This window comes from Esox lucius, chromosome 8 (assembly GCF_011004845.1).
Source record: "Esox lucius isolate fEsoLuc1 chromosome 8, fEsoLuc1.pri, whole genome shotgun sequence".
Lineage (NCBI taxonomy): Eukaryota > Metazoa > Chordata > Actinopteri > Esociformes > Esocidae > Esox > Esox lucius.
Genome location: NC_047576.1, coordinates 13,704,498 through 13,727,139, shown reverse-complemented (window position 1 = coordinate 13,727,139; position 22,642 = coordinate 13,704,498). Strand labels below are relative to the sequence as shown.

General features: G+C 41.5%; 2 protein-coding genes across 2 annotated transcripts; one reads left to right on the top strand and one right to left on the bottom strand.

Annotated features, from left to right (window-relative positions):
* The first annotated feature begins 665 nt into the window (after window positions 1–665).
* Window positions 666–15,906, top strand: chaf1a (chromatin assembly factor 1, subunit A (p150)). The gene is made up of 17 exons (XM_010871760.4): window positions 666–801; window positions 913–1,017; window positions 2,096–2,143; window positions 2,408–3,069; window positions 3,184–3,240; window positions 3,335–3,579; window positions 3,718–3,778; window positions 3,913–3,984; window positions 4,094–4,311; window positions 4,482–4,650; window positions 6,093–6,173; window positions 6,287–6,391; window positions 6,529–6,772; window positions 7,406–7,547; window positions 7,824–8,151; window positions 14,755–14,842; window positions 15,332–15,906. Exons 2-17 carry the CDS (start codon window positions 945–947, stop codon window positions 15,451–15,453), a joined length of 2,715 nt encoding a protein of 904 aa, XP_010870062.2. The 5' UTR covers window positions 666–801; window positions 913–944; the 3' UTR covers window positions 15,454–15,906.
* Window positions 15,907–16,298: 392 nt separating this feature from the next.
* Window positions 16,299–21,797, bottom strand: ubxn6 (UBX domain protein 6). Its single transcript, XM_010871761.4, has 11 exons — window positions 21,606–21,797; window positions 21,141–21,298; window positions 20,923–20,993; window positions 20,684–20,806; window positions 20,410–20,507; window positions 19,739–19,814; window positions 19,564–19,648; window positions 19,053–19,272; window positions 18,828–18,958; window positions 18,171–18,319; window positions 16,299–18,081 (listed from the first exon to the last, which is right to left on the bottom strand). The coding sequence occupies exons 1-11, from the start codon at window positions 21,686–21,688 to the stop codon at window positions 17,956–17,958; spliced, it is 1,320 nt and encodes a 439-aa protein (XP_010870063.1). The 5' UTR covers window positions 21,689–21,797; the 3' UTR covers window positions 16,299–17,955.
* Between the last annotated feature and the right edge of the window lie 845 nt (window positions 21,798–22,642).

The following is a 22,642-nucleotide window of genomic DNA, read 5'->3' as shown; positions in this document are numbered from 1 at the left end:
TAGTCAGGTGAACAGGGGACATAGTGAGTGGTAGAGATGAGCGCGGAACCCTGGTCTCTGTCTGTGAGCCGCACATGTGGAACATGGTTCCACTATTTAATGTATCTGATAGCGTTCATATGCAACAAGGGCGCAAACAAAATGACAACGTAATTTTATTAGGTAGACTAGAGGTTAGGAGCGTTGGGACAGAAAGCAAAAGGTTGCCAGATTGAATAACCAAATTGAAATCTGTCTTTCAGTCTTGAGGAAGTAATTTAACCCTAACTGCTCCCAGTGTCCTCAGTGCGGCAGCCTCTCCAACAAAGTTTAAATGCAAAGTTAAATTTAGTGTATTTGTTTGTGGCAAATTAACCACTTAATAAAATAAAAATATTGTGAAATTTTCGGGTGAACTCCCTCCCCGCGTTCACCCGATGACGTGACAGACACTGGCCGGTTCAACCCGGGGTATTTTACAATATTTCTCTGAGGTATATATTTCCTCTCCATCATTTTGTCCAATCGCCACTTATGTTCCGCAAGTGCATAGCCAATCATTGAATTTACTTTCTTGACAACAGAAAAAGCAACCTATCATATAGAAGAACTTCACGAAAGCAGTCGTCACTAACAAAATACCCAAGAAAATAACGTATTTGATCCCGCCCTTATCGTCGCCAGCCATTCCGTGTTCTGACCAATCAGCAGCGAACTTTGAGGACGGTGACACGATCCCGCCAAATCTGACTGACGGGCGCGAGGCAGCAACGGGGATCCAGAGGGAACGTGTGGGAGATGCGGAAAGGTTAAGAATAAAAAGTAATAAAACCTTCACTCTATAGCTAGTACATTTCAGAATATTAGTATTACTCTGGAATACTGCAGTATTACTGCTTTATATGGTTTTCTTCATTTTTTTTTTCGCACAAGGATATCAAACGTGAGGGAAGTATCGGATTCGGATGGTGGTGGAGATGCTAGCGGCGGAAGATCCATCCGTGGAAGGGCATTTACCATCCACTCCACGGAGGAGAGGTAGCTAACGTTATCAAACAACATTTGTATTTCTAAACAGTTAGTTACGTTTTCTAATTAAATATTCAAGGGGTAGGGTAATTTAGCAAGTATAACTATTTAAATAACTTTTCTAGCTACATGGTTTATTACAGTTAACGTTACTTAGCTAACTGATATGTCTAGTAATATAGTCAGCTACCAAGCTAATTTGGGAACTAGCTAAGGTTAACTAACACTTATTACTAAGCCGCTCATAACATGGTTTAACTGATAACTTTTTAATTACTGTACAGTAGTTATTAAGGTTTAAATTGTGATTTTGTTGCTAAACTGCTAAACTATTTATATTACATTAGCTCATTATGTAGTCTGCCTGCTGGAAAGTTAGTACAAAGTTAACGACTACAGACAGTAGCTAGCTAAAACGTTGCATAACTTTCTTAGCAAGCTACTTAGCTAGCTGCTGTACTGAAAACCAAAATAATTCTACAGTTTCGGTGGATGTGTTAACCATCTTGTTGATAACTTGAGTCTGAAAATATTATGTCACACATTATCTAACCATTTTAGCCCGTAAACTAGCTAGCTAGCTAGTTGTTGTATGTTTTGCTTTGCGGTAACCCCTTCACTCCATGCCGCTAGAGGTGTGTGATTGTAGCCCCAGCCAGGCCTTTGCACTGGGCTTCAATCGATTCACCGAATGGCGGGAGAGCAAAGCAAACACCTAGAACTGCTTTTCTCGCACAGTTCGCTGTGATGGTATAGCTAATTTAATGGCTTAGTTTATGACTACTTGGTTAATAACAAGTGTTGGTAACTGTTAATTGCTTCCTCGTTGACTGACGTTTTTTATTATAGCCTGCAGTTTGAAGGGATTTGTCCAACTTTTATTAAACTAAGAACAAGTGGCCAGCGTAGATGAAAACATAAATACAATTGAGTGGGGAATAAGGAAGTTGTAGTAATTGTTAAGTGAGTTAATGCTTCGTTCTAAAATCAGTGATGTGAAAGAGTGATTCATAATTAGTGGAGTTTAAGTTCATCAGTGTTTGAAGTAAGAAGGATGGGATGATCTAATCTGTCTATTTGGTTACAGGTATGAATGCCAAAATCAAACCAAGCAAAGCAAAGAAGCTTGTACAGGGTAAGTTAACCCTACAGTTTTTAAATGCTAATTAGATGGTAATTTGCTACAGGAACTGTTTATTTATAATATCATAATGCTTTGAAAATATTTGGAATGCATTATAGAAATGATAATTTAGATACATTCATTTAATGAAATTAATTACTATTCTGTGTCCTGCATTCAATTTAAAAGCGATCATCATGGTTTTCTTTATGTCCATTTGTTAAGAAAATTGATCCTCATTAAACATGGGTAATGTAAAAGATATTTTCTTCTCAGCTCGCCTTCCATTCAAGCGTCTGAACCCAGAACCCAAAGAGACCAGTGAGTCCAAAAGGTCTTGCATCCTTCCATGCCCAGAGCCTGGGCACTCTGATGGAGAGAATGAGGAGAGCTCCCCGCTACCCATGCGTCATGGACCAGCCCTGGTTAATGGCCGCGGACCCCTGGATGGATTCATGAGTCGCAGCAGCCACAGATCTCCTGCCAAATATGTAGTCGTTGATCTCACTGAGGACTCCAATTCAGCTGACGCCCTAAAGCAGCAAACTGACACACACATTGCTGGCTTGTTTCCTTCCATGCAAAACGACCACCTGAGCAAAACTCCAAGTGCTGTAACAGCCACCCAAACTGATCTCACTGCCAAAACGGGGACCTTAGACGGCAAGGTGAAGGATGAGCAGAAGGATATGAAGGAGAAGGTCAGGGAGGACATTGCATCCATCTCACAGATAGACACCACACAGGAGTCAGACACGGAGGAGGAGGAGGAGGAAGAGGAAGAAGCAGAAGATGATGAAGAACAAGAAGAGTCTGTCACAGCTGATATGTCCAGTCATGGCAATGGGTCCATGTTATCTCCTTCATCCACCAGCTCCTTGTCCACATCCGACAGCTCCCCAGAGGCCGTTAAGACAGAGAACATCCCTAAAGTCTCAGTGAGTATAAACTGGCTTCGATAAACTGCCTATACCATGAGTAACCCCTTGCTAACTTTTAAAATCAATAAAACAGTGACTTATATTGTTTTTTCCCCCACTATCTCTTTGCAGGAGCCAAATACCACCCCTAAAATTGAGCAGAAAACAGTAAAAAGACGATCTCTAAAGGTATAACTGGTATTAACCCACTGCTAGTTGTCATACAATGTAATCCATTTGCCTACTGAAACACAATCTGAAACTAAATTGGTCTTCTCTCCAGAGTTTGCAGGAGCAAGAGGAGAGGCTACGCCAGCGACAAGAGCGAGAGCGCCAACGGGAGGAGGCTAAAGCTGTTAAAGAAAAGAAGAAAGAGGAGGCTCGCAAACTGAAGGAAGAGAAAGAGAAGGAAAGAAAGGAAAAAAAGGAGAAAGAAGAGCGTGAAAAGAGAGAGAAAAAAGAGAAAGAAGAAAAGGAAAGGGCAGAGAAATTACGAGTGAAAGAAGAGCAACGCAAATCAAAGCAAGAGTGAGTTTTGCTTAATCACAAACCACTTCACTAAATGTCTTATGTCCTTCTGATCTTATGTTACATTTATTGGCAGTATAGGTTAACACTTTTTTCTTACCATTAAAGCCAATGTTATTCTTATGTAATTTCCCTTAGGGCAAAACTTGAAGAAAAAAGAAAGAAAGAGGAGGAGAAACGGTTGAAAGAAGAGAAAGATGTGAGTTAAATGTTCTGCTAAGGGGTATTTCTATTCTATCAGCTGAAATTTAATGTATATGACCCTGACATTTACAGCTTGACAATTGCTGTTGTTGTAACCCTCCTGATAATACATGTACATGTACTTTTTAGAGGCTCAAAGCAGAGAAAGCAGAGATCACACGATTTCTCCAGAAACCCAAGACTCCTCAGCAGGCCACAAAAGTAAGATCACCTTTGTTGGCCTGAATGAACAATAGCTAAATCTAAATTAGAAAATGTTGGTATGTTAATTTAATGTGACACTGTGTTTTCTTGTGCTCCCCCACCTCAGACCCTTGCATCTGCCTGTGAAAAGTTTGCTCCTTTTGAGATAAAGGAGCACATGTGTCTGGCTCCGCTGACCAGGGTCCGTTGTGAGGAGGCTGCCCTGGAGGAACTGGACCGATACCTTTCTAAACCTGAGGATAGCCTGTACAGCCTGAGAGACTGGATTAGAAATAAGCCCCGCAGGTCAGGCCCAACCAAGCCCAGAAGCATAGACCCTGTGAGGTAAAGCCCCTCACATTAAAAAATAATTATGTTGGTTAGACATGATAGATGACTTGTACTTAATAAACAATATTTGTATATAAAACTATGAATCGTTATTTGCCACTGGAAAGAGGCCAGTTCTTTTTTTCACTTCTGTTTTGACTATTCTTTCATTGTTATTTTCATAGCGTGTGTATGGTGATGGAAGGTGCTAAGCCGGATGGTGTGCCTGACCGTCAGCGCTACGGCCGTATGAAGCTCCTTCAGTTCCGTGAAAACTACCGGCCGGCCTACTGGGGCACATGGAGCAAAAAGAGCCCCCACATCTCCCCCCGCTGCCCCCTCAGACAGGACAAGGTTAGATTTTCCACATTTTTGGATGAAGGTCCTCTTCTTTCATTCCTTTATCTTAGTTTCTGTGGCAATGTCAGTCTTATTTGGTTTACACCAGCCACCCACGATAGGTGTGTGAAACTGGGCGGGGGGGGGGGGGTGTGTAATCCTTCAATGTTATAGACAGCCCAACCCAAAAACAGTTTTTGTCCATGTGCTTTCTCAGAACCAAACATGTGTGCATCTTATATTTTAGATTTAAAATACGTCTTTTATTATCAGCGTATAATTTTAATGGTAGATTTATTTGAACAGTGAGAGACAGAATAACAACAACAAAAATCCATAAAACCCATGTCAACATTTTTATAAATTGAGTTTCATTTTAATGAGTGAAATAAGTATTCCACCCCTCTGCAAAACATGACTTCGTGGCAAAACCCTTGTTGGCAATCACAGGTCAGATGTTTTTTGTAGTTGGCCACCAAGTTTGCACACATCTCAGGAGTGATTTCGTCCCACTCCTCTTTGCAGATCTTCTCCAAGTCATTAAGGTTTCGAGGCTGATGTTTGGCAACTCGAACCTTCAGCTCCCTCCACAGATTTGCTATGGGATTAAGGTCTGGAGACTGGCTAGGTCACTTCAGGACCTTAATGTGCTTCTTTTTGAGCCACTCCTTTGTTGCCTTGGCCGTGTGTTTTGGGTCATTGTCATGCTGGAATACCCATCCACTAACTATTTTCAATGCCCTGGCTGAGGGAAGGGGGTTCATCCCTTTGATGCGGTGAAGTTGTCCTGTCCCCTTAGCAGAAAAACACCCCCAAAGCATAATGTTTCCACCTCCATGTTAGACAAACCTTCGTTGCCTTGCTTTTCCTAAGTCACTCATGGCTATATCTAAATGGTCGTTATATTTCATTTGCTGGCATCTGTTAGCTAATAGGTCTTAAATTGACTGAGAGTATACATTTTAGGCTATAATTTATGCTGAAAGCTTTCAATCTATAGGTTGAGGTTTGCCGCACCCAGATAAATTGTCATATGTAAATGAGGATGGGTGCAGTGCATTCTCAGATCCCTGCTTGTATCCGATTTGATTTGATCAATCTTTCGATGACATGTACATTAATTTGGAAGAGGTATGACAGTTTTGTTAATCATACTGGGAGATGGTTGTACATCTTTCCCCACGCTCTGGGATCTTTTCTGTGCTTTCATGAATGAGGGCCTATAACTGAATATCAGCATGACTGGTCTAGTCAGCGTTTTAACTGTTGTCATCAATGATGCTGCATGTTGTGGTGTGCTACATTTAAACATGGATGAATAGAAATCCATGTCTTCATGGCCCCATTGTACTGTATATTTCCTTTCTTCTATTCAACGTTTGGGTTGTGAAAAGAGAACCGTTGACATTAGTTGCACTTTATCCTTGATGTGACGACTAAACTCTACTTGCATCTAGGATCTGTTGGATTATGACGTGGACAGTGATGAGGAGTGGGAGGAGGAGGAGCCAGGAGAGTCCCTGTCCCATAGTGAAGGGGTTGGTATAAACACTTCTCTCAAACGACTTCTTTTTCATAATAAAATTCTCAAGTTGCTGCAAACCGAATCATTAGAGCTAATTGTGACGACCTGAACTGGGTCATTTTGAAGGAGGATAACGATGAGGGAGGTGATAACGATGACGACGACGAGGATGGTTTCTTTGTACCGCATGGGTACCTGTCAGATGGGGAGGGGGCACTGGAGGAGGAAGAGGTACGTTTATTTGCCCTTCAAGCCGTATGTACGTCTCATTTAGTTTTCTTTGTTTTACAGTGTTATGATTGGAGACCTAATGCACCATCGATGTTAAGCAATCATCTTAATTGTGCCTGTCTCTGGTTTTTGTTCAGGAGGGTGGTGACCTGGAGAAGCAGAAGGTGCGTCAGAGTCTGAAGGCCCGGGAGTGGGACGAGTTAATGTCCAAGAAAAAGGTGAAGGTGCTGGAGGCGGTGGTCAGGGGCTGTGTGTGGGAGGGAGAGGGTCCCCCCTTGGAGCTCTTCCAGCAGTTCGCTGTGTGCCTGGTGGAACCCTTGCCAAAGCTGGAGCCCACCACCCCAGATGACAGCACACAGAAACGACAAGAAGATGAGCAGCGTGAGTACATACCTATGTCTGGAGGAATGTTATGCAGATGCATAAATTATTATTATGTTTTACAATTAGTTTGACCTTAGCCAGAAGGTGCATTTGTCGTAGACTGGTTCATACAGAATGTGAATAAATAATTTGGGTTAAACTGTCAAGTGCTGTCAATTGATTTAATATTAGGGATAATACATGCGTTATATTTTACTGACTTGTTAAAATAACTTGGTCATGACACAGTACTTATTTTTGTCTAAAGCAGATTGTTTTTTAGGACATTTTAAACATTCTGAGATACTCCCATGGCCAGCTCTTAAGCCCCATTGAGATTTTGTGACAGGACCTGAAACAAGCATTTAATGCTCAAAAACCCACAAATACCACAGAGGTAATGCAGTTCTGCATGGAGGAGTTGGCAAAAATTCCTAGAGAGTAATCTATAACTGCATTTGGTTGCATTTATATCTTGTAAACCTGCCAATAATCAGTTATTGACTCTCAGGCAATTACGTTTTCACACTGCGATGTGTGATGGTCAACTGTCAATTTATGGCAGGTGTCTTCTGGATATAATTTATTAAACTACCCCTTTTTAATTAAAGCTATTTGATTTGAAGCTTACATTTTCCTTTACCATTCTAGTGTTGTCCCAATTGCTTCCACTTCTCCATGGAAATGTGAACAGCAGTAAGGTGATCATCACAGAGTTTCAGGAGTTCTGTCGCCAGCAAGCAACCTTGCCCATCTCCAGCCCCCAGAACTCAGGAGAAAACGTCCCCACCAGGTAACCTCAAAACATATTCACAAAATGTTTGATGATTAACTAAAAGGTTAATTTTATTTAATTATATGAACATTGTTCCAAAGTTAATACAAATTACAGTCAGACTGGACAAGCAATTTATGATCAATACAAACCAGGGCTGCAATATTCTAGTAACCTTCCCAAATATCCAAGTATGATAAGTATCATATGATCACTATTAAAGTAGTTCGTATGTGGTGACAGATACTGTCATTTATCATAACTGAGATGTTCACCCATCCCCTTTGGCTTTAGGATCCGTCTGAAGCGCCTCATCAAGGGGAATGCCGTGTACGAGAAGCGCTCGACCTATAGACGCTGCTGCTGGTACGTACACGCAGAGGTCTTGCCTCGTTTCAGCCAGGAGGCTCTCCCAGTACCCTGCCAGTGGAACTACCTCACCTCAGGGGCCCATGTGCCCCGTGAAGAGACACCAGCGGCCACAGGCTCACAAGGAAACTCCCCAACAACCCCCCAGCCCTCCACCACATCATCTTCTAAGACTCCCTCCTCCAACAAGAGGAAGAGCGCTGGCAGCATGTCCATCACCAAGTTCATGAAGAAAGCTGCTGACCCAGAGCAGGTAAGACAGACTGAACTGTTCATAGGCCTAGAGTTAAAAAAGTGTTTCATTCTGAAAACACAGGTATATGCTAGGCTTGTTGACCACAACATACATTTTCATGTTCCAAATGTGTATATATTTAAATTGGGGATGCTCCGTATTGGCCAGCAATGGATTGCTTTTAATTAAGATGATTGTGTTTTGGCATGAATAGGTTTCCAATATGCCCCATTAATTTTGAGTCATGTATTCTTTTATTCTCAGGTTTCAATTATGTTGAAGTTTAATACCTTATTTAATACATTTATCTGTCAATTAATGTATACATTTTCAATTCATTATTTATATTTTGAATCTTTTATTATTAAAATATAGATACATGTAGTATCTTTGTGATTGAATTTGCATTGGTTGATATTACAAGACTCATCGGAAGCAATATTTGTATTGCATTTCTTCCAGGTTACACAGGTACGGAAATGGAAAAAACATTAGGGTTGGGGGTGAAAATTATAATGTGTAGTATCGCAGTCATATTTTTTACAAACCTAAAATTGATTTTTTGTTTGGATTTTCAAGAAATTAAAGGCAGCTGCATTATTTGTATTTGGGTATATTACTCTAATCCTTTAGATAGTGAAATGGTTCCAGAATGCTATATCAGTTTTAGAAAGCGATATCCAATGCAAAATATGGTCAACGCCATTTGAGCTGCCCCCGCTACTTTTAATTTAAAGGTATGGGATCACTTTGGATTCAACGACATTTCGGGGAAGAAACTAGACATTTCTTATGCTGCATGTAAATCTTGTTGCACAATCAAGTGTTTTGGTAATACCACCAACTTGAGGGCTCATCTAACCTGACTTGAACGTTGCAACAGCAGACAAACCCTGGATAGTCTCTTAATCAGACTACCCCACAATTTCAAACCCACAATGTGAATTGCACAATATGTGATGTGCTTGTACCTACGCCCATACAGTGTGTAAAGACCTACGCCCATACAGTGTGTAAAGACCTACGCCCATACAGTGTGTAAAGACCTACGCCCATACAGTGTGTAAAGACCTACGCCCATACAGCGTCGTAGAATTATTTTTACCCGCATTTATTAGTTGCTTTAGAACAGCCGAAAATAACAACTTTCTATGGGTGAAAGATCTGGACTGCAGGCTCGCCAACTTGTTTTTACATTTTCACATAATGTATATTTCTACAAACCCGATTCCAAAAAAGTTGGGACACTGTACAAATTGTGAGTAAAAAAGGAATGGAATAACTTACAAATCTCAAACTTATATTTTATTCACAATAGAATATAGATAACATATCGAATGTTGAAAGTGAGACATTTTGTAATGTCATGCCAAATATTGGCTCTTTTTGGATTTCATGAGAGCTACACATTCCAAAAAATTTGGGACAGGTAGCAATAAGAGGCCGGAAAAGTTAAATGTAAAGATAAGGAACAGCTGGAGGACCAATTTGCAGCCTATATCAATTGGCAACATGATTGGGTATAAAAAGTGCCTCTCAGAGTGGCAGTGTCTCTCAGAAGTCAAGATGGGCAGAGGATCACCAATTCCCCCAATGCTGCGGCAAAAAATAGTGGTGCAATATCATAAAGGAGTTTCTCAGAGAAAAATTGCAAATAGTTTGAAGTTATCATCATCTACAGTACATAATATCATCCAAAACAATCTCTGTGCGTAAGGGTCAAGGCCGGAAAACCATACTGGATGCCGTGATCTTCGGGCCCTCAGATGGCACTGCATCACATACAGGAATGATAGTGTAATGGAAATCACAACATGGGCTCAGGAATACCTCCAGAAAACATTGTCGGTGAACACAATCCACCGTGCCATTCGCCGTTGCCGGCTAAAACTCTATAGGTCAAAAAAGAAGCCGTATCTAAACAGGATCCAGAAGCGCAAGCGTTTTCTCTGGGCCAAGGATAATTTTAAATGGACTGTGGCAAAGTGGAAAAGTGTTATGTGGTCAGACGAATCAAAATTTGAGGTTCATTTTGGAAAACTGGGACGCCATGTCATCCGGACTAAAGAGGACATGGTCAACCCAAGTTGTTATCAGCGCTCAGTTTAGAAGCCTGCCTCTCTGATGGTATGGCCACAGACCATATACTGCATCAATTACAATGTCATGGCTGCATAGAAGAAGGATCTGGGTACTGAAATGGCGAGCCTGCAGTCCAGATTTTTCACCCATAGAAAACATTTGGCGCATCATAAAGTGCGACAAAGAAGACTTAAGACAGTTGAGTAACTAGAAGCCTGTATTATACAAGAATGGGACAACATTCCTATTCATAAACTTGAGCAACTTGTCTCCTCAGTCCCCAGACGTTTGCAGTCTGTTATATAAAAAGAAGAGGGGATGCCACACGGGTGTACATGGCCTTGTCCCAACTTTTTTGAGATGTGTTGATGCCATGAAATTTAAAATAAACTTATTTTTCCCTTAAAGTGATACATTTTCTCAGTTGAAACATTTGCTATGTCATCTATATTCTATTGTGAATAAAATATAAGTTTATGAGATTTGTAAATTATTCCATTCCTTTTTTACTCACAATTTGTACAGTGTCCCAACTTTTTTGGAATCGGGTTTGTACATAGTTACATTTGATTTTTTTCCAAATGGCTGAATACAGTGGCATATGTTTTATATATTGTGGGTTAACGGTTTATGTATATGTGTATATGTAGGTAGGTATAGATGGGTAGCCCTGGAATATTTTTTTCTTAAATCACCATCTCTTTGTGTATGGAAGCCATTCCATTCCAGTGTATGTTAAATTCCAACACAGGCACACCTCCTTTTACTTAATGAGGTACTTATTAGGTCAGGGATTCCCAAAATTTTGGCCAATGACCCCATTTCAATATCTAAATGTTCTTGCAGCCCCAACCATGTGAAGAAACATTATATAATCATTATTTTTTTATTTGCGGTTATAAGTCAATTGTAAAACATTCTCCCCCCGACCCCATTTTCATATCAGGTGACCCCACATGTGGTCGTGACCCTTAGCTTGGGAACCTCTGGATTAGGTGATTACCTGAACCAAATCTAATTTAGTGAGGAAAAGTATAAAAACCACTGCTGTGGTCATAACTATCCTCTTGCAATAGGACCAGCTGGATGGCAAAAACAGGTAATTTGAATAAAAAGAACTATTCAGCATGACAAAAGAGTTAAGAAGAAAAGTAGGGTTAAATTCTGGCTTTACTGGTGGAGGGATACAGTGAGTGTCAGGTTGATTCCATCCTGAAAATTTCAAAGAAGGCGGTTCATAAGAACAAGGTCAAGCAACAGACAATTGGGGACAACAAAGCTACAGACTGGCAGAGGGCGAAAACAACTGTGCACTGACCGAGATGAATGTCAACTCATTCGAATGTCACTCAACAACCATAGGTTACATCAAGTGACTTACAAAAAGAATGGCAAACAGCATCTGGGGTGAAGTTCATGGCAAGGACGGTTTGAAAGAGGCTCCTACGGGCAGGGCTGAAGTCATCCTAAGCTAGGAAAAAGCCATTCATCAATGAGAAGCAAAGAACAGCCAAGCTGAAAAAATACCATAAGAATTGGACTTTAGATGAATGGAGTAAGGTCATCTTCTCTGAGACCTGGAGAGGCCTACAAGCCACAGTGTCTCGCACCCACTGTGAAATTGGGTGGAAGATCGGTGATGACCTGGGAATGCTTCAGCAAGGCTGGAATCTGGCAGATTTGTCTTTGTGAAGGATGCATGAATCAAGCCAAGTACAAGGTTATCCTGGAAGAACACCAGCTTCCTGCTGCTCTGAAAATGTTCCCCAACTCTGAGAATTGTTTTTTTCTAGCAAGACAATGTTCCATGCCACACAACCAGGTCAATCAAGGTGTGGACGGAGGACCACCAGATCAAGACCCTGTCATGGGCAGCCCAATCTCCAGACCTGAACCCCATTGAAAACCTCTGGAATTTGATCAAGAGGAAGATGGATGGTCACAAGCCATCAAACAAAGCCGAGCCAATTTTTGTGCCAGGAGTGGCATAAAGTCACCCAAAAGCAATGTGACAGACTGGTGGAGAGCATGCCAAGAGGCATGAAAGCTGTAATAAAGAAATCTGGGTTATTCCACCAAATATTGATTTCTGTTAAGTTAAAACATTAGTATTTTGTTGTTAAATGTAATTTTAATTAGTTTTCTTTGCATTGTTTGAGGTCTGAAAATAAAAATTGTTTTGGTTATTTTGACCAGTTGTTTTCTACAAATAAATACTCTCAATGACAATATTTTTAATTTGAATTTGGGTGTAATGTTGTCAGTAGTTACATAGAATACAACAAACCTGTTTTACTGTTAAACTCATTTTACTCAAACACATGCCCTACCAACGCTGTTTACAGTAGAGGTGGGCAGCTGTTGACCTCAACTGGGGATGTCGTCGGGCGGTGGAAGGAGTACTTTGAGGATCTCCTCAATCCCGCCGTCACGTCTTCCATTGAGGAAGCAGAGGATGAGGGCTCAGAGGTGGACTCGTCCATCACCCGGGCTGAAGTCACAGAGGTGGTTAAGAAACTCCTCGGTGGCAAGGCACCGGGGGTGGATGAGATCCGCCCTGAGTACCTCAAGTCTCTGGATGTTGTGGGGCTGTCTTGGTTGACATGCCTGTGCAACATCGGGTGGCGGTCAGGGACAGTGCCTCTGGGATGGCAGACCGGGTGGTGGTCCCTCTTTTTAAGAAGGGGGACCGGAGGGTGTGTTCCAACTATAGGGGGATCACACTTCTCAGCCTCCCCGGGAAAGTCTATGCCAGGGTTCTGGAGAGGAGAATACGGCCGATAGTAGAACCTCGGATTCAGGAGGAACAGTGTGGTTTTCGTCCAGGCCGTGGAACACTGGACCAGCTCTATACCCTCTACAGGGTGATGGAGGGTTCATGGGAGTTTGCCCAACCAATCCACGTGTTTTGTGGATTTGGAGAAGGCATTCGACTGTGTCCCTCGCGGCATCCTGTGGAGGGTGCTTCGGGAATATGGGGTCCTGGGTCCTTTGCTAAGGGCTGTCAGGTCCCTGTACGACCGAAGCAGGAGCTTGGTCCACATTGCCGGCAGTAAGTCAGACTTGTTCCCTGTGCATGTTGGACTCCGGCAGGGCTGCCCTTTGTCGCCGGTTCTGTTCGTAATTTTTATGGACAGAATTTCTAGGCGCAGCCAGGGGCCGGAGGGTGTCAGGTTTGGGGACCACACGATTTCGTCTCTGCTCTTTGCGGATGATGTTGTCGTGTTGGCCCCTTCAAGCCAGGACCTTCAGAATGCACTTGGACGGTTTGCAGCCGAGTGTGAAGCGTTTGGGATGAAAATTAGTACCTCCAAATCCGAGGCCATGGTCCTCAGTTGGAAAAAGTTGGCTTGCCCACTTCAGGTTGGTGGAGAGTGCCTGCCTCAAGTGGAGGAGTTTAAGTATCTAGGGGTCTTGTTCACAAGTGAGGGAAGGATGGAACGGGAGATTGCCAGACGGATCGGTGCAGCTTCTGCAGTAATGCGGTCGATGTATCGGTCTGTCGTGGTGAAGAAAGAGCTGAGCCGCAAGGCGAAGCTCTCGATTTACCGGTCAATCTTGGTTCCTACTCTCACCTATGGTCATGAGCTTTGGGTCATGACCGAAAGGACAAGATCCCGGATACAGGTGGCCGAAATGAGCTTTCTCCGGGGGGTGGCTGGGCGATCCCTTAGAGATGAGAAGCTCAGTCACCCGGGAGGAGCTCAGAGTAGAGCCGCTGCTTCTCCACATCGAGAGGGGTCAGCTTAGGTGGCTTGGGCATCTGTTTTGGATGCCTCCGGAACGCCTTCCTGGGAAGGTGTTCCGGTCCCGTCCCACCGGGAGGAGACCCCGGGGAAGACCTAGGACACGCTGGAGGGACTATGTCTCCCGGCTGGCCTGGGAATGCCTCTGTGTCTCCCCGGAAGAGCTAGAGGAAGTGTCTAGGGAGAGGGAAGTCTGGGCATTTCTGCTTAGACTGCTGCCCCCGCGACCCGGCCCCGGATAAGCGGAAGATGATTGATGGATGGATGGATGTTAGCAAGTAGTTATATGATTAAATAAATAAAAAATCCTGTCTGTTGCAGTGCCAGGAGTGTGGTGGGAGTTTGTCCAACAAGCTCTCTCAAATGTACATTAAAATCTGACAATCCAGGGTTGATTGATAAAGTAAAGAGAACTACTGAGTGATTACCAAGAAACGACTATCATAATGACAAGATCAAGAAATAGTTTTTGAAGCATTGCTCACTTGCAGGCATATTTTCCAGAATTATGTAGACTCCATATTTTCCAGACTTTCTTTGGGAAATGAAGACTTTCAAAGGCCATCCAGACCCTTTGTAGTTCAATAAATCACTAGATCTAGTTTGATGTGTCTATATGAAAAATATAAAAAACATAAAACATTTCGACCATTCTTTTGGTCAAAAGGTACCTTAGTTGACCAAGATTCAAAAAAAAATGTTGGACATTGCTAATATGCATATTAACTAAGTTTTCTGTGGTGACAATTTATTTTTGTGGTATCAGATTTCCATGAGTTCTCCTTTGTCTCAGGTGGAGGTAATGGAGACGGACGGGTTCCAGGCAGACACAGAAGAGGACGAGGATGAAGCAGAGTGCATCATAATAGACACAACAAAAGGTTTGTTTTCTTACTTTTAATAACCTTAGGGACATTTTGTAGCATTGGCCGGGTCCTTTTCTGTAGGACTAATTTAAAAACAAAATAAATGTGGAAGCCTACGTCACTTCCAGAAAGCAGAAATCAGACGGCATGATTATTACCTTCTACTGTGAGCTGAACAATAAGTAATTGAAGTTTTCCATTTGTGACTACATACGATGTAAATTATGTGCATTTTGTTATCTTTTTAGATTGTTTTTGTTTGTTTTTAATCTGGGTTAGACAGCCAAACTAGCCAGTTATTTGCTCAACCAACCAATGGATTCATATAGTGTTGTGGTTTACTCCTGTGTTTTCCTCCTGGCCATCATCCCTCCTGCATCCTGCTCACTCATTCTGGCGTAATGTCATGTCTTTCAAGTCCAGTATGGCCATTAGACGGGAGTTAAACAGAGTAATTTGTAAGGGAGGGGTGTGTTATCACTGAATATCTTCCTTCCTCTGCAGGATCCTCCAGAACGAACGGTTCTGATACAGGGAACGAGAACACAGAACAAATGGAGGTGATCCCCTCTGACACAGCTACTCTACCCCTGCCCCGGCCCACCCCCACCCCAGCCACTGCCTAAGGACTGCCCCTTGACTGTGTGTTTGCATGTCAGAGACAGAATCAGGTCTTCAATCAAGATAACACTGGTAGTGGCAAACATGTCACAAACAGTATTACGCCCCCTCTCAGCTCAACATGGACATCTGCCTGTAAAATTTGAAGTGTCTGACAGAAGATCTTATTTGGCCATTGTGTATTTCGTTCTAATGTTCAGCGATTCATTACTTGGTTCAGTTGGGAGTGTCGGGCATGTTTATATAGATGTCTTTGCTTTGTGAGAAGAGGAAGGTGGCGCCGACGGTCAAGGCTCTTCTCCCACAGCAGATTGGGCGGTGGACCAGTGACCGCTGGAGTAGATTCCGCCTGCTGTAGGCCCAGTGTCCTTTTTATATATATATGTATTTGTTTTTTCAAAAATACTTGAACTGGTTGAATTCATAAACAAATAATATGATTAAATGTACTGCACTTTTATATGCCTCCTTGTTTCCCCTGCATATCAGATACCTTATTTTCATGTTTCCACTTATCCTTCCCTTTTTTAAAATGGGTTTCAATAATGCAGGTGCTGTTGTCTTTCAGGCTGCTAAATCATAGTACTTTGGTACTGTTCTTAACCACAATTTCATAAGTTCTTATTAATGGTTTAGAGGTTAAGTAAATGGCCGTCCATTATTAAAAACATTGCAGTGTGCCTTCATTTCAGTGACAAGGACATTCAGAATGCTTTCCACTGCTGCAGTTGCAGGTATGATTGAAGGTGTCTGTTTGTCGTTAAATAAAGCATTATTTAAAAATTAAGATGCTCTGGATATTTACAGATATTTGCCTATACAGAGGAATCATTTGGCAAGGAGATACAGCAAAATCCATATAACCTTATTTATTACAGGCAGGGTAAACTGCAACAAAACATGATTCTGCTTTGATACCTAGACAGACCTAACATAAGCTTCATTTTCTTGTCATATCCAAATACGGTTTTGAAAACGAAACCATATTGGAACATACACACACACACATAGGTAAACTCTTCAGACAAATGTTGCTAATTGATGCTGTAGTGAGATGAGCTGTTCATGTCTAAACTAAACCTAAGCATTAGGGGAGTTATGGCTTATGCATGCAGTGCACATGTTATGTTGAGTTGTAGCGGACAAGTGCTGTGAGGTAGGTTGTTGTCATCCCATTAACCACAGGATAGAGACTAGGGGATAAACCTACGCACATTGTCGTGTGTTCTGATTTCATTGGTCTCAAATATGGATTGCATACATACAGCAAAATCAAAGAGACCTAATTACCATATAACTGTCATGTAATTTTGAGACAGCAATGACAAGTGACCTATTAAATGACAAAGGTCTCTTCTAAACTCCCAAGTGCTGTCTATTTCCTCCTTCAATAGAAATGCTTGCTGCTGTAACATTTAAAAGTGCCAGTGACCGCTGTAAATAAAATCTATGCTTTTTGTTAAAATGCAGTAATGATTTTTACATTGTAGACTGGATTAAAAATAAGCAACAGAAGCCTTACCACTAGACAGCCGGTCTGGTCTCCAACAAATGTACAGCTAATACCATAGAGGGCTGTACATTGTGCATATTCAAATATTTAGCTGTGTGACCTTTTTTGTTACAGCGCACTTAGGATCGGTGCACCTACATTCCATTAGCATAGAGCCCTGATGTACTGTATTGTTTGAGTAAGCAGGTTATATTTTGGAGAAGGGCAGAATGGTGACAATAACAACATAATCCCTTGCCCCAAAATGAACTCTAACTGCTTAACCATATGTATTAGCATAAATGGGCCATTTCAGACAACCCTAATACATACTATACATTTAGAGTGCAATACAGAAAACACTGAATGGCATTATCTATTTTTCTCTAAGGAATCCCTGTCAGAAAGCTTCCTTTAATGCAGGGCTTCCCAACCAAGGGAGTGTGCCCCAATATAGGTCACCAATGTTTCATTATGAGTTCTCCACAATTTTGTGAGGTCCAATTCGTGATCATGTCCATGTTTCCTCACATCAACTCCCAGCAGGCACGGGATAGCCATTCTGCTCAACCATGAAGTATTCGCCAGGCCCTTGACTCACCACAAGTATTCGTTACAGTGAGATGTGGCAACCGTGTCCATCATTCTTCCCAACAATGCAGGATGATGCTGAGCCAATTTGCACATCCTCTATAAGACCCCCAGGTACTGGGAATACCACAAACAGTATTAGAATTGCCATTGCAGCGACAAAGCTGAATTGCGAGGCAGTGACTCTGTATTTACAATATTTTATACTGATGTATGACACAAACATGCTGCAATTTAGGTTAAAGATTTTGTAAAATGGCCCGGGTTGGGAGTTGGGAACCCCTGCTTTAATGTGTACTAGTAGTGTTTTCTACAGAACATGGTAATCTCCAACCTGGGGGGGAGACATAGAGGAAGAAAAGGCGGGTAAGGGAAAATGATAGGACGAGGACAGGAGTAGTAGGGACGGTTCAGCTCCTTTTGCTCAGCTAAGGGTCTGAATATTCTCCAGTAGCTCTGGCTTGAGAAGTGTGGGGCCTTTTCCACCTGCGGCAACAATGTCCTCTTGAACTGCAGCATCCCAGGCAAATGTTAGCAGAACAGCAGGGACCTCCAAGAAAAAATTACTCAGCATCTTTCAACCAAAGGTAATGGATGGCCTATTTTGCCAGAAATGTACATTTGTTACTCCCTGCTTACCAGGCTACATTCATTCAGTGCCAACTCTTGGTCCTCCCGTAGTTTGTGTCCTCCAGGCGCCACCAGATCAAAGGGTTGCCACCCGTCCACCAGGGAGTTCCGCACAAACTCAAAGAGCACAGACACCTTGTCCCAGGCCAGAAAGGTACCTGAAGGGCATAGTGAGTGATAAGCGATAATAGAGCAATTAGCCAGCCAATACAAGGTGAAAATAAACAGACTTCAAAAACTGCATTCAAATGTACAGCTCTAGTGGTTACTGTTTAAGGTATATTATAATAATGACAGTCTATAACCATATTTCCAGTCAGTTTTTATGCAGTCAGTTTTTTAAGTGATGTCTAAAAAACATGCAAATGATTAAATGAGTCATGGAAATAGGATGTCATAAAAAAAAAAATTGGGTCCAAAATGGTAGGGTCTTTTAGTGTCAAATTATAATTATTTCCCAAAAAATTGTGGTGGAAATGCCTTAACACTCACATTTTGACAGAATAACCTAATCGAATAATAAAAAAGTCCTCCCACAGTGACTCAGGAATGTTGTTCATTTGATAAGACAGTACAACAGCAATTGGAGACCCTAAATATTATTTGTTCATATCTGGTTTATATAGTCTTCCCATTCAAAGTAGGTTGTTTGCTAGTGATACAGACCCTGCAGTATGTTTCCATCAGGCAGTCGTACTCTTAGCAGGGTGTAGTTGTATTTCCTCCTCTCCCTCTGCTCCTCCCTCTCCCGCATGGCCTTAGTACGCAGCATGGCGTTCTTGTCCACCACCTCGCTCCTAAATACCACGCATAACCACCAAGGCTTCACCTTACAATCACAAGTCATCAATTTAAACAATCTCTTTCTCTGTCAGTATGACATGCACATACTTCTGTTGCTGTTCTCTTTTGAGCTCATCTGCTGTGAGGTTGTAGAACTCGGGCGGTAGTTCAAAATGCATGGCATTAGGAGAGGGTCTGAAGGCCTGGGCCTGTCGATCCAGCTGGGCTCTGACTGGCTGTCCTCTTTGCAGCCGGTCCCTCCTTTCCTTCATCAACTCGAGAGCCTCCGGGTCATGTTCCATCAGCACCAAGAACTCCTCAGTCTCCTCTGGTAGGGAATGACAATTGGCAAATCATTTCCCAAATCCAATCTACTTCCCCCCAGGTACCCCCGATAGCCATAGGGCGTTTGGCTGCCTTTTGGCCCATGACATGGCGCCCCCCACACCCCGCCATAACATGTCCCATACACCCCATTGCATTAAGAATTGCATTATTTTGTGGCAGCCCCCACACTGACTAAAGTGGCTCCTGCCTGAAAATTGTTGAACAACACTGCAAGCATGCCTTTGCTGTAACCTACTAGGCCACACAGACAATAAGTCTGGAAGAGGTGTACCTTGTCCATCCACATCCAGCATAATGCTCTGAAAGCCCACAGCCTCCAGAAACTCCCGACTACCTTCCACAGTCTTCACCTTCTCCTAAGGAAGATAAGCAGGCAAGGAAAGAAAGAGGTGAACAGGACACAGAAAACCTAGTGCCACATTACCCTTTCCATGTATCAAAAATACCTGGAAAACCTTGTTGCTGAGTTTAATTTTTCTGTACTTCTCCTCTGTGGGGTTCTTACAGATGTTTTCAATGTACCTGACAAGACGGTGGAAATAAATGTGGTGTCAGGACACATTAATTATTGTAAACATGGCAATAAGTAAATTTACATGCACACTAAAACTCTATATTAACAGTAATGACTGAGCATGTGGTGTAAGTCCTGTAAACACTTTACTTTTAATTTTAATTGGTTTAAGGTATAATTGAAGTAGGAATTTGGAGATTAAAACACCTGCTTCTCTGAGGAATCAGTAAAAGGCATAAAGTTCTAGCTTTGTATTTGATTATGTGGCAGCAGTACTAGAAACCTTTTTGGAGAGCGAAATAATTTTTGGGAAAAAACAAAAATGTATCCACAAACAAACGTTGTCAAAACTCAATTAACAAACATTCATTTTGTTAATACATTTTTACCTATTTTCTGCATTATTTCAAGTCCTTGGTTTCAGTCATAACCACATAAACAGGTTTATTAGGGAAATGTTTGTCTTGCAACGAATGCAAATTTAAACTTTAAAATTAAATGATTTTACTATTATATGCAACTGTGGCAAACGTAGCCTAGATCATAAATGACCGGACTTGTCAATCCCCTTTGACTGTTCCACCCTCCTTCGATGTTTCTCACTTGCTTATAATGTCCACGGCAGCCTTGACTTTTTCCCTGTCTCTGTTGAAGGTATGAATCATCATAATGGAAGCCTCCACTGCATCCTCTTCAAATCGCTGACGGACAAGAAATGGTTGATCATGAATAATCAGTCATGGCCATACTAATCACACAGGAATGTTTGTGGGAAATGAATCCCTATGCTTATTACATCAATACCTAATGTCCTTCAGAATCACATTAAGCAACCATGATATATGAATTTAAGAAGGAAAATTGCTTTCATACCTACCATCAAAATGGCCTCTTTTATGTGCACTTCTCTCTCGCTCTTAGTTAGGGTGGCTCCAGTAAGCGGGCAAGTGAAATACACACCTTTTACCGAGAGGAATGCTGGATCCTTAACATTAGAACCCTGGAAAACATAACACATGCACAGTGACGATTAGGACGTGCATGTAAGTAGTGGCACAATTCATTTTTATCTCAGCAACAGATGTGAAAGGCTAATCAATTTAACATATTCCTTGCCTCAACAGTAGTTTTCCTTTCCTTCTCAGTCATTGCTACTGCTGCAGCTTCTGCCTCCAGTTCTCTTTTCACTGTGGAGGGAGAAACAAAACATACAAAATGTCAATTAACTCACAACCATAATCCTTGATTTCATAACACTGCGGTAAAACACCTGTACATTGTTAGCATAATCAGTCATTCGTGAAGCAGTTCTTGGGTGCGTGTATCCATCTCACCCTGCAGTCGAATGGCGTCTTGTGAAGTTTGAACCCGAGGACGGGATTGCCCCTCGATTCTGGCCAGTGCAGCAGCCCCTGCCTTTTGGGCTCCTTCAGTGGGAGCAACATGACGGGGCTTGGCCGGGCCACTGCTCTGCACCATATGGGGCTTGGAACTGTATTGAGAAAAAGATTCAGGAAAGGTTAATCATCTGACTACACAAACTGCAATATTTGATATGACATTTACATTTCTGTCATCTAACAGACGTTCTTATCGAGAGCTACAGTTAGTTTTTATATGAAGTTACATAACTACCCAGCTAACTATTGCGAGGGTTGTTACAGTAGTTGAAAGAAAAGTCGATAAATGACGACCATAACTAGTTAGCTGGCTGTATCGATTATATAATACATAGAGTTATTTAACACAAACTAAGAACTTACAGTATATCAGTTAGCTAGCTAGAAAAGTTTATTTACCTGCCGTCTTCTGTGAGTTTCTTTCCTGGTCCCGCTGACTTGAATTTTATATCTTTCTTTATGTCCTCGAAGAATTTTTTCATTTTTTATTACAGGTGAATTTGTGATCCAAGTGAGAACAGCTTAGCAAATTGTTTACATCAAAATATAAAAAGGAGACCGGAAACTGTCGGTCACACAATGTAGTAGTAAATTGGTTACAACGGCCTCTGGTGGTCTGGCCATGCAACCATGACGCTGTGCTTCTATGAAAAAATAAATAATCTGAAATTTAACAGAAATAACAAGTATCCTCAAACGAACTTTGCGTTATACGATTTATTTCCTCAACCTTTCGATCCATATTTTAAACCTACAAGAAATTGCTACAGATTTAAATTATTTAATCAGGTAAATCCTTTTAGAACGCAATTCTCATTTTCAATTACTACCTGGTATTTTAGTTCATGTATATTATGATTTAATAATATCAAAACAATTAAACCCTATGAAAGTAAATAAAGATCCAATAACACTAAATACAGCAAAACACGAAGATAGGTTTGACAATTCAGCAGGTGCATTGATCACCGGCAGGGTTTATTTTCGAAGGAGTGAAGTGTGTTTGAATGTATGGACGGTTTGCAATTTGTTCCAGTCATTGGCTGATATCTATTTAACAATTTTCATGATTTGGAACCGGCCAACAATATATTTATTTCCAATGAACTTAGTATAAATCGTATAGAATTGATTCCTATTTTAAAAATACCCAAAGGAATCCTAAAGGGTTTCAGTAAAAATGTAAAACTATTTTTACTAGGGATACCAGTGTGTCCAGTCTGTAACATAAGCAAAATATCGTGTCAAAAATAAATAAATAATAATACATCATTTCGGTCATTTGTAAAGTGAATGCATTTGCCTAACTATGCAAGTAGCTGCCCTACTCTGCCATCCAGTCGGGTATCGACAAAACATTTATGAGAGACTCGCTTTACATTCATTATTACATTTTGTGTTTTTCATAATTATTTCTTTAAATAGAGAAACTTTGA